The 14,924-nt window shown below is 35.4% G+C and overlaps 1 protein-coding gene across 1 annotated transcript in view; it reads right to left on the bottom strand.

The window, feature by feature from the left end:
- Positions 1–715: 715 nt before the first annotated feature.
- LOC140145317 (uncharacterized) overlaps positions 716–14,924 on the bottom strand; it is a 33,671-nt gene continuing 19,462 nt past the window's right edge. Inside the window, exons 9-14 of the mRNA XM_072167074.1 lie at positions 14,177–14,317; positions 12,486–12,635; positions 10,169–10,219; positions 6,660–6,780; positions 3,380–3,448; positions 716–1,449 (exon numbers count right to left, since the gene is read on the bottom strand). Coding sequence (XP_072023175.1) covers positions 1,330–1,449; positions 3,380–3,448; positions 6,660–6,780; positions 10,169–10,219; positions 12,486–12,635; positions 14,177–14,317 — 652 coding nt within the window. The 3' untranslated portion in view covers positions 716–1,329. The remainder of the gene's footprint in view (positions 1,450–3,379; positions 3,449–6,659; positions 6,781–10,168; positions 10,220–12,485; positions 12,636–14,176; positions 14,318–14,924) is intronic.

Below are 14,924 nucleotides of genomic sequence, written 5' to 3'. Positions count from 1 at the left end.
ATCACAGATTTGATGTTCAAGACTGTTCTCATGGCGCAACCCGTCAAATACATCCTTTGGCTATACAATGTCAATAAAATACAAAGGGACATCTGACTACCTTTGTCAATTGGAGAGCTGCAGTAATTATGAATCATATTTGCCAGATTCAGACAATTGTGATTAATTACTACTGCAACCCGCCAACTGACAGATACATTCAACAACATTGGAAATATTCCCTGCACCACACTACAAAAGATAACTTTGTTGGAATGAGGCAAGGCATAGGCTATTCTTACGTTTCACCCACTCAGTTATATGAAACAGATACATCCATTCCTTATTGTATAATCGTGACTCATCACCACAAACAGGGGCACTTGTTGCTCAAGAAAAAAAAATTGTGATATTCCTTTTATCTGCAAGAGTATTTAATCTGTTCAAAGTAGATACCTCTCATGTGTTAATATGGTGTCGCATTGCATATTTATTGTAAAAAATAGAGCTCAATTCTTGTTTATCTTTCTTTTCTATCTATCTTTTTTTGCACACCGACAAACTAATATATTGATATGTATTAAACCAACCTTCCCCCTTTTCATATGATAAGTCATGATTAGTCATGTAAAATTCCTTTTTATTTTAAAGCGTGTATGGTGTTGGCCCTAAAATTGTGTCATATATCAAGTGCTATTACTTTTGAACTACACATTGCTGTATATAAAAGTAAACTTTTACCATATACCATTAAAATCCCAGGGATAAAATATATAAATAAAAAATATGAAACTTCAAAACACTAAGCTGACGGTACGCCATAGCCACCTGCACATTGGTGGAAAGTTGCATGAACATATCCATGTCTGCATGTAGCAATATATATATATATATATTGCTATATAGCAATATATATTGCAAATGTTTTTGAGAATCCATTTTGGTAATAAATGACATTTTTAGTTTCAATTTTAAGTTTTAATAGAATATCAAATAAGATCTTTAAAAAATGCATTTGTAGTGTAGTATATTAACATAATTTGAATGCAATTACAGCATTACAACCTTGCAAGTGATTGATTGCACAAACTCTTCGTCAGCAGAAGGCACATGTCAATCCACATAAATGAGACACATATACAACTCACTGTCACTTGATATCACATTTAACTCCAAGTTGGAGTCCATTATAATCTTGAGTAGAACTTAACCTTTTCAGCCACTCACCGGCTTACATAATTTGGCAGTCATGACTAAGTAAACTTATTCCATTTTTACACACTATGGTAATATTCACAGCAATAAATCTCCAAACACATCAGGGTCTACAAAATGTCAGAAATCCCACCATTACAACATCAATGATGCCTTCTCATACAGCAGGCTCCTGACATGCATGCGCATCTGGTCCCCAGATAATGGTGAAGGGATCATGAGTGGCTGGGTGAGGTTGCTCTCTCTAAGCGGCATCTAAAGACAAAAAATAAGTAAAATTGGGATCATATTTTTATTACCTTCATCATATTAATTCAACCAGGACCCTTGAGTTAACATGTTACTCTCTTCAACCTAATTTAACAGATTCAAAACAATAAATCTAAGAAACATGTTACTTATTCAGTTACACAATGCACAAGTACTTTTCAAACAACAATAAATGACCCAGGACCCCTGAGGATTTAAGTTGTAGATAGATGCATACAGGAAATACTAATTAAGTCTCTGTGTTTTTTTTTTGTTTTATTTGTGAAATCTTTGAGGATTTAAACTACTTCAGAGGCAAGCACTGCTTTCCAAGCAGGCCCTCATACAATGCTATTTACAGAATTATACAAAATAAAATGATATTTAGAAATTGATACAAAAACATCAATAATAAGTGTGAAAGTACATGAGTACATGAACGATATACATGTAAATCTAAAAAATACATATGTAATGATAAATGATTATAATTCAGCAGAAATGATGCTTGTCTTGAATTGATGCAAAGACAGAGCTTCAAGGTTTACGCGATATGATGGTGGTAAGTTATTCCATAAGTTTGCAGCTCTTACAATAAATGTTCGTTTACCACTATTAGAATAGCCACAACTCCTTGAAGAATGACTCCTTGTATTGTGATCACGAGCATTATGAAGTGAAATTGATTACAGTACATCAACAGGGTGGGGGTGCGTGGTCCCAGAACAGTGGTGCAGATTTCTTTTTGACATGGGAGGGATGGGATTGGAAAGTTATCTTGAAGTATAGTGAATCCAGCACCTTTTGGTGACAAAAGAAGTTTATGGTACAAAAGTGTGCAAAATTTGGCATAATGAAGCTAAACTAGTGACATATGGTACAAAGTGGAATAAATGTACCCAAAGTGCGTAAATATTTGTGTTTTTTTAGATTAAAATGACCCAATATGAGGTTAATTAATAACTCTCAGAAGTAGGCCTACTTTACCTTTTTCATTTGGGGGAGGGGGACAAGCAGGGGCAAGGGTTCAAATGGGGGGGCTCCTTCCCCTGCCAGTTATGCCACTGACTTGAAGCTGATATTGATTAGTTGCAATTAGACCAGACACTGCTGGCATAGTCCATACATGGAATTACAAGTGCATTATAGAGCATAACCAGGGTTGCCAAACTGGCAACTTAGTAGTCCAATTGGGGGATTTTTGACTTCTGTCCATTAACAAGCAAAGTGCTCCTGCAATTTCGCGACATTTGGGCTACTTTGAAAATATTTTCCTGATGTATCATGGGTAAGTCAACATTGTCAAAGCCATGTTCATAATACAAGCATTGTACAGAAACACATGTCAATGTTTGTTTAATTTGTCAATATAGCAATGTCATGTGCGAATTAACATTTAAACAGCAAATTTACAGTGATTCTGTTTCTCTCTCTACTTATCTATTATCTTAATTTCTCAAACAGAATCTTTCATTGACATGTTTTCAATACAAAATCTCGCTGCTACTTGTGTGTAAATACAACAGTGACTGAAACAGCTGTGTCAACCTGAGGCAAGAATACAACCTTAGGTCAAAAACTGGACTGCTGGCGGCGCATTGTATATGGAATCACCTAAATTCAACTGTTTTATAAGATAGTAATATTACCGAAGGCATTCATATAATCTAAAATTTCAAATTTGACTGTGTGACTAAACCATACCGGAGCAGATGGGAATCAACACCACCCATTTTCCCCATCTAGATTAAGACATTAGAGAAAGAAGATTCAACAACAAACATAATTATGTTGATAACTTAATTCAGTTGATTCTGATGTATTTTCTTCAAGAAATGAGTATCACAACTTGTTGTGGTGGATGATTCTGATTAGCCAAAACTCTGCATTTATATGGAAGCAAGCAACTGATGAATTTTATGACCAGTTATCTTACCATTTTTGTCAGTTCCCGAATATTTTGGAGCATCATGAGCCCGCAGTCATTCCCTTGCTGCTTTTGGACCTAAAACATTAATAAGTAATGAAATGTTATAAATGATAAGTTAGATAAATATACAATCAAACTAAATAGACTACTTCATAAGGAGGCAACACACATATACATGTACGAGTATATACCCTGTAAACCAGAATAAATTGGAGCAAAAGATACTAGTCAAAACAACACAATGTTTGCTGATGCAAGTTTACAATATAAAATTTTCAAATACAATTGATGAAGAGCGTGTGCAAATAGTGAACAGTGCAGGACTCCGAATCACTAGACCATGAGTTTGAGCCCAGCTAGTGCTAACATGTTTATGTCCTTGGTCAATATACTTAGTCTTAACTGTTTGTTGACCAAATTGCTTCATAAATGTGTTAGGCGTAGGAAATATTACAATCTAAGTGCCAATAGAGTGTGCACGCGGCCAGTTGCACCCCTACATGAAGCGAAATGATTGTGACGATTTTCCTGGCACTGTAATAATAATAAGCAACAGCCCTTTGCATCCTAGATCAAAAGATGCTATACAAATGCTGAATGTTATCATTATTATCATTAAATTCAATTATGTGCCTTTTACCCTACCCGACCTGAGTACTAAAAAATACTACTTGCAAAGAGGCTAAAAAATTAACTAAGTTCGATTACGTGTTACGTCATCAAATAAGGACCTAGATGAGTACGGGGCCGGGTAGTGATACAGGGTGGCATGCCATAGCAGTTCTCAGTTCGAATCCAGCTTGAACCTGTGACTTTTTACCTCTCCCAGGCTAGAAACGAAAGTGAGCTAGGTTTATAGTACATCATGACTTTTCAACAATGTTTGCTTCTTCCATTTTTGAAACTAAAGATCATTTACATCACAGACTTCCAACAAATAAAAATTTTCAAGGAGGGATTCATCACAATGCAGCTGAATGAAGAAGTTGAGATGACCTGCCATTCCCAATCTACGTCAGTGTGAGGGCGCTCTTTCCATTGGTGACATCCTAAAATCACCACCATGCCACCAAATAATGAGATTTTTATATTTTCTAAGACATTAGATCTGTTTAAAGGTCCGTAACCCGATCGACAGCATCATCCCCCGATTTTTTTCATTGTTGATGAGGTTTTGGTATCACATAATAGATACTATTTTTCTCATTACTATCCTGAAAACGCTCCAAGTCGATGTATTTCCGGAGAAATCATGAATCACAGCGGTTTTTACAGGTATACCAGTTTGTAAACAATGGTAAATACTTTGGAATTCTGGGAGGGAATTATGAAGAAATATCAGTCACCGCAAACGGTGCGCCATATACTTATGAAAACGCCACCGTAAGCGTGTTGTGCTAAATAGCTCAATTGACTAGCGCGTTTGCTTTTTACCCGAGAGGTACCCAGTTCAAAACCCGGTCTCGGAAGGGTTTTTTTCCTCTCCTTTTTACCCATTTTAAATGTACATATTGCAAGAGGAAATATATTTTGTTTCCTTTTTTTTCTGAAACGCTTGATACGAAAAAAAAAAAAAACATTTTCCGTTCAATACGGGCCGGGCATTGTACAGCATGTCAGCATTCGTCATTGCCTGCCCAGAATGCAATTCACGATACCAAGGTATTGATTGCAAATTTGGCTATTTATTCACATTTACGCTGAAAATGCTCTCGTTTTTTCACAAAGCAGCATAAAGGAGGCGATATTTGATATTATTATGTAATTTTAAAGACAATCCATATCCAAAACCAATAGGGTTACCCCCCTTTAATAATTTATTTTATTCAAAAAGAAAAATGCCAAGTGTTCAAACTTTAAAGCTCTTTTTCTCAAAACAGCAATTTTGATTTCAAGTTAGATCATTATACCAAATCAGGGCCGATCTCTGTAATGCCAAGACTCTTCTCAGGGCCTATTAGTGCTACACACAGTATTTTGGGGAAATTGTGACTCATTTTGGACTTAAACCAGTACATATGAAAAGATGTTCATTATAGGTCTGGTAAAGTATTTAATTCTGCTCCAATTTATGTGAGTTAACAGTACACAACACTTCGTAATAGCTGCACACTCTATCAATCTATTGTCCAGAAATGGCTGGGCGGAGCTTTGGCCAAAACCAATTAAATTTCTTGTGGACATATTTAACCGCAGACACTGAATAAGAATGTAAGATACACAATTTGCCATTGAAACCATACATGCCATCTGCCCTTCCTTTCCCCACCCTTTCTCCTCCACCCCTGACTATGTTGCTTTAATAAGTAGATAGTATTATTTCTATCAGTTAACATTGAACTACACTTTCACACATCTAAACTGGCCTCAAAAAGAAACTTATAATTTTTCACAAGGTCATATCTTAAAATCCTCTCCATAAAAATTAACAAAAATTGCACACCGGATTACTTCAATACTCTACTCTAAACACATGTCAGTAACCAAGCAGTTATCCAAGTGACACAACAGCAAACTGCACTGACATGGAACACCTTTTTGGACCAAAATTCACATCCCAACAGGTTTCTTTTGTTGGGTTCCAATTATTCGCCTGTGAATGTGGTCCCGGAAGCTGTTCCGTATCAGTGCATTTTATTGTTGTGTCAGTTGGACAACTGCTTGGTTACTGACATGTGTCTAGAGTAGAGTATTGAAGTTATCCTGTGTGTAATTTTTGTTCATGTACAGGCGAATAATTGGAACCCAACAAGAGAAATCTGTTGGGATGTGAATTTTGGTCCAAAAAGGTGTTCCATGTCAGTGCAGTTTGCTGTTGTGTCACTTGGACAACTGCTTGGTTACTGACATGTGTTTAGAGTAGAGTATTGAAGTAATCATGTGTGCAATTTTTGTTCATTTTTATGGAGAGGATTTTAAGATATGACCTTGTGAAAAATTATAAGTTTCTTTTTGAGGCCAGTTTATGATGGTCTGATAAATTGTCTTAAATTTAAGACCAAATTCATTAATTCATCCCTGACATCAAAAATAGCAAAGATATAAAGGAAAACAATGGTTGGCAACAATATCAAAAATGTAACATTGCACCTTTTATGATTGCAGAGATAAAAAAATGTGACCTCATGCAGATTTATTTGACAATTCTTTTATTTTAATTTAATTACTATCATTTCCTATCTACAATGTTATATCACCAAATACAAAATATAATCTGCTACATTTGTGTACATTGTTCAATAAATTCAAATATCAAAGTTGCGCATCAATCAAAAAAGAAACTTACCTTGCATTGGACATGCACATCCTGTCCTGTGCTGGGTCTAATTTTCTTTAGATGGTTGTAAAATGTCATAACAAGTGGGTCCCAGTTTCCATGTAGGGAATCCATGACAAATGCAAAACACCTGTAGCAATAGAATCATATGGTTCAGTGTCCAAAGTACAATGTAAATGTTATGCATGCAGAAATGACAAAATTCAGAATAATGTCGGTTTTTATTGCAATGGAAAATGCTCACTCTGTAACAATATATAGAACATAAGAATTCTGAAAAGGCCATAAGCTAGAATTAATTTCTTAAGGGCGACTTTGGTACTGGTAAACGCGGGGCATTCTGATATAGCACATATCAATAATCAACCTAAATCAAATTTGGACAAAATTTTTACAGGCATTTGAAAGTTGCCTTTTTGACAAAAAGTATGCAAATTTGAAAGGTTTCTGATGGCCTTGAAGCATTAACACACACATTGTTTCGCATCAACAAGCTTGATGTTTTGAAGTGATACGCTACAAGTGAGCATGTTGGTATTGTGCGCCCTCCTGCATGAAATTAAAGATGACATGTCGCTGCATGATACATAAAGATGTGAGACCGGGAAGCTCAGTGGAAAAGCTTTCATACTAAACACTACTATTTTAAGGTGCTCTTTTTTACTTACTATTTCCATTCTATAGTTTTTAGATTTAAGCATTTGATTTATTTTAAAACACGATTCATACCCAGGTCAACCATCAACCGCACATGAGACCCATAATGACAATGAACTTTGAAATAAGAAAGGAGTTTGCTTTGTAAAAATTAAGGTTATTAAGGAAACCGATTAAGCAGAGTTTTATTTCCTTTACCAAACCAAGATATATGAAAGAATACAAGTAAAAAAACCTGTTAACATTGGTAAGCGCCATTTTGTCTGCAAGCTGGATTCAGTTGTTATCAGCAATAACAAATTCCAAAAACTAGAGCTTATAAGCTTTGCAATGCTGAAAGAAGGGATGGAATATTGATCAATCCGTTTAGAAGAAATGCTGCTTGTGATCTCATATGTGACCCGCTCTGACAAAAGCAGGAACAAGTCGTATTTTTGACATTTCATGATTTGAATACAAATGTAAGCACTAGACAATAAGCTTTGAAATGATACCAAAATTGTATAAATAGCATCAATACTTTTCAAGATATGGATATTTTTGTAAACTACACCTTGGATATTTTTCCCAAGTTGTTATTCTGAGTAATGGACCAATTAGTTATTTTTCCCAAGTTGCTATTCTGAGTAATGGACCAATTAGTTTCCTGCCTTACACAGGATTGAATAGGGATTATCATAGTTCAACTGTTAATTATCGATTAAATAAACTTCTTTTTAATAAGTACTTTCAAGAATTACTCAGTCCACTTAGTCCCACAGTAAAATACTATGAAATTAAGAATTCCAAAATTTAATTTTTTTATGGGAATGTCATCTTTAAAGGCCTATATACTCAAAAACATGTATGGCGACTTGTTTTCGGCTTTGTTGGAGCTGGTCACATATACAGGAACTTTTATGACTTTTAACAGGATGCATTTTATTGGCAGTGATAAAACCTTAAAATGATTGCTTTCCATCCATCAACTCTGACAAAGAACCCGCCAGTCAACTCTTATATGTACCCCGGGACATTGACAGCTTATCCTTATCACAGTGTACTACACAGTGGTGTGATGTTTATTCTGATAAGATGTCATCATTATGCCAAAAGAAATTTCTTGTGAAATACTTTGACCACACAGGTTTCTTGAAGACTCATCATTACTATTCCATGCAGTAAAATTGCAAATCTAAAACACCTTTAAGGGAAGGGGTATGAACGTTTGGACAGTATTTATTTTGGGACATTAGAGCACATCAGACATATCGAATTGCATTCTGAATACGAAGAATGTCCTTCTGATATCAAATAATTTTGATTTTTGAAATTCGCAATTTAATACACATTTTATGGCAAATCATTAAAAATTGATTTAACAGTACTCGAAGTAAACTTTACAAATCTGATGATTTATACTTAAAGTGTATGTAGGTGGGATGAAAAGCCGATGATCAATTGAAAATTTTGACCTTTCGTATTGGAGATATGGATTTTTTTCCAAAAGACCAAATTTTTAATTAGGTCTTTTTGGGAAAAAAAATCCATATCTTCAATATGAAAGGTCAAAATTTTCAATTGACCGTCGGCTTTTCTTCTCCCAGCTACATACACTTTAAGAATATATCATTAGATTTATATAATTTACTTCGATATATATCAAAAATTTGAAAAATATCAAATTTTTATAATTTGTCATAAAATTTGTATTATATTGTGATTTTCAAAAATGAAAATTATTTGATATCAGAAAGACATGCTTCAGTATTCAGAATGCAATTCGATAGGTCTGAGGTGCTCTCATGTCCCACAAAAAATACTGTCGAGAAATGCAATAAACGCTCATTCTGGATCCCTTAAGACACTCTCTTGTTGTGTATGCATTCAACAAGGACTCACACTTGCTCATTCTACATAACTAATAGGGAAAGGGGCTAATTCTTAACAAAAATTTGACGAAAGCAAGAATGTTTTTGGAGTTCTTACCACCTGCTGTCGATCATAAGCGCATAAGACATCTTGTTAATATCTTTAAAGTTGTGTACAGCTTCTGGTATGTTTCAAAGTTCAAAGTATTTTATGGATTTTTGACATTGTCTAGGTTGGACCAAGTTGATTTTCTTAGTGAGCTTTACAGAACGAATTTATCGATTCCAACAATTTTTTCAACATTTTACAGTTTGAAACCCCTAGGTCTTGGAAATTGCTATTTCTAATAACAACTTACTGTGGTTTGAGAACAAAATAGTGCTAACCAATGTATGCACTTTTCTTGACTCACTTGGTATTATGCTAATTTGGCTGACCAAACATCTTCATGTGAATGTCAAGATCAAAATTGTATTGCTACTGTTAGTATAAACATAAACTTGGTTCCATGGTTCAAATTCATTTAAAAATTTTGTGTAGCAGTTTTTGGCTAATTCATCATAATCAGGATACTTCCATATACTAAAGCACTATAAAAAGTGCTATACAAAGGCAAAATTGGGAATCAGTTATTTAAAAATGTGGAGCAAACTGCTATGCGATACAGCCAAATTTGAACCCTGATTGGTTCTCTACATATTGAATATCAGTTCCTTATTAAAGGCAAGTATCCAATTAGTTTTGACTTCTGAATCTTTCTGAAAAGGAACAACACCTAGTCTGTGACCTAGAACATCTGTGTAGTAAAAAACTGAAGACGCTTAGTTGACACTACAGGAGTAAAATTGTACAATTGTTGTTGAGAGTGGCCCAGCATGCATAAATTAGCCCTGTATGTACTATCAAGTTCGGAATGGACCATGAAGTTTTCATGGACTAAGCATGTGGAGGAACCTGGATAAACAAACAAACAAACAAACAAACAAACAAACAAACAAACAAACACTTACTTTTCATGATCAATACAAATGAAGCATATTGCTACCCAGTGCCAGTTATTCCTAGATAAAATAGAAAAAAAAAACCATCATGTATTGATGATTATGAAAAAAAAAGAATGAATGAATAACATTTCTACAAATGCAAAGAAGTAGCTCATTTCTAATATACATTCTTAAAACAGTTCAATCACACACCCTACGCCATCCCCTACACAGATCAAACCAATTTGTAACCTCTATGCAGAGTGATTATATAATTATCAGATACTATGTATCCTACTTTAATGCTCAACAGTCTAAATAAAACTATACTACACATAGAGATTTCTATGTCTTATTCATTATCTGAGTATACTAATGTAATGTAAGTCTGATGAATGATAAATTTGTTACCCCTGTTTGTTCTCATGCAATAAAAAAAATATCAATGATTTCTAGCTTCAATATCAGAGTATTGACCCTCGTCTTCCCAGGGGGAGGGGGTTCCCAGTATAACTTCTCACTCTCCAGCATCTAGCAGATTCTTTTATTGCACAAAGCAGAGCGACACTGGCCTTTTATGTAATTTCCTTTACACCAATTGCGCTCATTTTGATGAAAAAAATCAACTGTGCCCCTTTACCAGGGATTAGATTAAGTTGTCACAGGGTGCCACCTCGAAAAAAATTTTAAGTCGCCACATTTTGAAAAAAATCTTTATGGTATGGTCCTCAAACTTACAGTACGTGTTAGAAACATCATTTCCCCTTATTATAAGCACAAAACCCGGTCAAATCTGATATTTGGACCTTTTTTTAGCGAAAAATCAATTTTGCCTATATCCTACTGAAAACTGCATTTTGAGGTCGACCATGATTCATTACATCATTCTGACTCACATGGGATGTTTGTTCTTATTTTGGTATGTATGGAAAGAGGAGATCCATACCGTTACCATGGTAGCAAACAACCATACTTTGGATGTGTCAATTTCAAGTTCACAGCCCCCATCTTTGTTTGAAATAAACTTTTGTGTCGCTTAAACATTTTAACAAGTTCAAATGCTCTTAAACCTGATATCTGCTGCGAATTTACGTTAAATCAATAACCAGGCATGTAATATTGTCAGGTATTACCAGATATGTCCACTTGGAAAACAATCCGTAAGAATTAAATATGCAAACCTATATTCTAAATAAAATAATTCTACTCCAACAACCCTCCACAACATGATTTCCTAACAATAGTAACCGAAATGGTAAGATCTTTATTCCTGAAACCAACCCTCTTTCATCCCATGCAGTATGATTTTAAATCTCTCACTGCAATAAATATGCTTTACATTTCCTAATCTTTCTTTGCTTACTGTACTATGCTGATGTTACATTATTGTTTTAAAGAAAAAAATTGCATCCATGCGGTTTATAGGTGTAGGGCTGGGCAGTAAGGGCATCCAGTGAGAGCAAGGGTCATTGCAATGGTGTACAAAATATGGGGTCATTGGGTGAGAGACGGACTGTTTGGATCTAAATTAGGGGGCCATTTGGGTGAGAATATGACTTTATTTTAAATGGGGTTTTTGGGTGAGAGCCAAAAAGAAGCCTCAAAAATTGAATTTGTTTTTGGGTGACAGATCTAAAGGAAATATGTGGGGTCTTTAGGTGACAGAGCATATGCTGCTAATGGGGTCTTTGAGTGATAGTGATGGTGAGAAAGGGGGTCTTAACAGCCGTACATACATGTCACCTCCAAAGTAGGAGTGCCCTTCCCCGGATTTCTGTGCATCACATCAAATCTCCCATTGGCGCCCATTCCTTTTTAAAAGGAATTTTTATTAGTATATATCAGGTTTTGTGAAAATGCATATTTGTAAATAAATATTAAGATTACCACAACCAAAAATCCTGTAGAATTTCTAAGCTTTCTGGGTATGTTATTAGATGCACCAGAAAAATGACTTCTAATGCACTTCTTAATCTTTATAGGTCCCTTATTTTACCCCATGGTGTTTATTGTGTTAGTGTTTGGGCTCCTTTCCAGCATAATCATATTGACAGGTTGGAGAAGATTCAAAGGAAAATTGCTTGTGTTTCATTTGATAGGAAATGTCGCGGTGATGCAGAAAGTAGGCCGAGCTACACTGAAAGACTTGCAGAGTTGAATTTAATGAAGCTTGAGGACGTTTTTGACTCCCAAAGGATGGTCTTTGGGTACAAACTTCTGAATGTATTTCTCCCAGATTCCTTTAGTTCATTAGTACATCAAAGCAGTTTAAGGAGGCACGCAGGATCACTAAGAGTGAAGAAATGCCACAAATAAATCAGTTTTATTGATTTCCAACACTTACTTTGGCTTCACAGGAAATATGTACAGTTGTTGCACATCATCCATGTTTCTTTGAGTCTGTTTTGCTGTGTTGTTCTGCACAGTAATCCCATCTGTACATGTGAACAGACGAACCAACTGTTGTTGCAATCCTGCATCATTTTGTATGATCCTACGGATAGAGTGTGAGAATATTAGCAGGTATTCAAAATTACAATGATGATGTTTTACTACCATAAATGATGACATACTAAATTGTCTTGAAACTGCACAGGCCTTGTCTGGGGGAGGTACTAATCGCTTCGTCGGTCGCAACACATAGTGGCGTAGAGTGATTTTCAAATTTTCTGTTTCACATAGAGGCGTATAGATTTAGAGCTACATGTATCTATTATCCTATAATAGTTACTCCTTGTTAACTATTAAAGATACAGTTTAAGAAGTTGAACCTTAAACTTCAATTTCAAATGGAATCGGGCCACTGAGAGATAACAATGTAGGAGTACCGACTCCATTACTAGAGGCATATCCTTCAAAAATGTTTTGCTCGGAAACATATTTTGTCCTTCACGTACGCCACTATGTGTTGCGACCGACGATTTGTTTTGGTAGGAACGTATGCACTTGGAAATCAAAAGTATCACCCATAAATGTCCCAATTTTCTAAGAAAAGTAACCCATTCATATAACAATTTGCCTGATTTTGAGGCAAATTTTAACCCAACAAGAAATACCTTAAAGGTCCAATAGACATGGTTTACAAAGTTTACAAAATACCCACTGTATCAAATAAATGGTTGTTTGCTCATACTTGTACTAATGCAATAAAAATCAGCAACTAGGATGCCGTAGATTTTGATAAAATTGAGTATTAAATCATGCCTTTCCGATAAGCTTTTCTAAAAGTAAGTGATTTCCCCGCTTGCCTTGGTGATCTTGCGATAATGTTGTATTTGGCTGTGCGTGTTTTTACCCTGCGCGAAGTAGCATATGCACAGCAAAATGCACGCTTTGGGACAAAAGTCGCAGAACGCACAGGGCAAGAGATGCAGCCTAGAACTTTGCCACATGCTTTGTTTCAATTTTTAACCTGTTTTCCCTGGGAAATCATTGTAACTATCCAAAAACAATGTCACTTCCGGGTCACATCCAAATAAAATATCTTGCGATATGTTCATGAAATCAGTACAGTGTGATTTTTGCTATGGTCAAGTTGCTGATATTTTTCCTTGAAAACAACACTTTAGTGATGTTTACCTTAAAAATTCTCTGTTGATTGATATGATGAGGATAATGGTAAGGTACGAAAACACAAGATTTTGAGAAATGTTGATCACATCATGTCCAGGGATTTTTAAAAGTAAGCTACAGCTTACAACAGGTAGGTAGGTAGGTAGGTAAGTTCTTATAATTTTCAGACTTTTCACACCGTTTCGTAGGCCCACATGCATTTGAGGTGCATGCAAGTTTGTTAAACGCACACAGGATATCAAGACTTAAAAATGACGAGAACAGACCATTTGCCTAATGATTGCCACCGTAAATGGTGACTTGAAACAGTCTGTAGCCATGCAACCTGAACTTATGCTAATAATATTATATATTATGACCTAGACGGCAGCAAATGTCCGTGTTTCAGAAGATACCAGGATACAAACAAGAACAATTTATAAACTGAAGTAGTTTAAAGCCAATGGAAGAGTTTGTTCTTACCTGACATAAAAGTCTACCACTGTACCATTTATCCCACAATTGGGATTAGTGGACCACACATCCCCTAACTTTATAGTGACAGTGAGGTCTTTCTCCCGGCATCTTCTATTACCAGGCTTTGGAGCTGGCCAACGCAAAACACTGTAATGAAAGAGAAAATATTCAAACAAGGTGTTTTTCAAACCACAAGTATCTCTTGCTTTTGCAATGTTGATTGATCACATGCAGTATTAGACATGCAGCTTAAAATTATGTTTGTCACTTGGACGGATTTGAATTTGATTTCAAGATGATTTACCACCAGATAATAACTGCTGCATTGAGCTCTGAAGATATTCTTGCAACTTGTATTAAGGAGAATCCGTATCAGCAATTCTTGACATAAAAGTATTGATAAAGGTACTTCACGACATCTGGCATGATTAATAATGGTGAGGTTGAGTTTTTATGCTCAACAGAACAGTTTGACAATCAAGGTCTTAGCCAGAGGATGAGGTGCAGACATCTTATTTATATTTATATCTCCAAGGTTAATCTTAACAAGTCAAGATTTATCACTCTAACCGGCATCTCTAGCGACCGACTGTTATAATACATTTGTATAATGATTTTTTTTAAAACAGAAATCATAAGGTGCCTGATCAAAATCTTGCTGCTGTTGCAAAAGGGCATGTAACAGTGGCCGCCCCTGGGTCCATGCCGCTGTGTGTGACAACATAGCGCACATATATGCACTTGTAGAATAATG

The sequence above is a fragment of the Amphiura filiformis genome, unplaced genomic scaffold, assembly GCF_039555335.1.
Source record: "Amphiura filiformis unplaced genomic scaffold, Afil_fr2py scaffold_213, whole genome shotgun sequence".
NCBI classification, from domain to species: domain Eukaryota; kingdom Metazoa; phylum Echinodermata; class Ophiuroidea; order Amphilepidida; family Amphiuridae; genus Amphiura; species Amphiura filiformis.
This window is presented reverse-complemented; position numbering and strand designations above follow the sequence as displayed.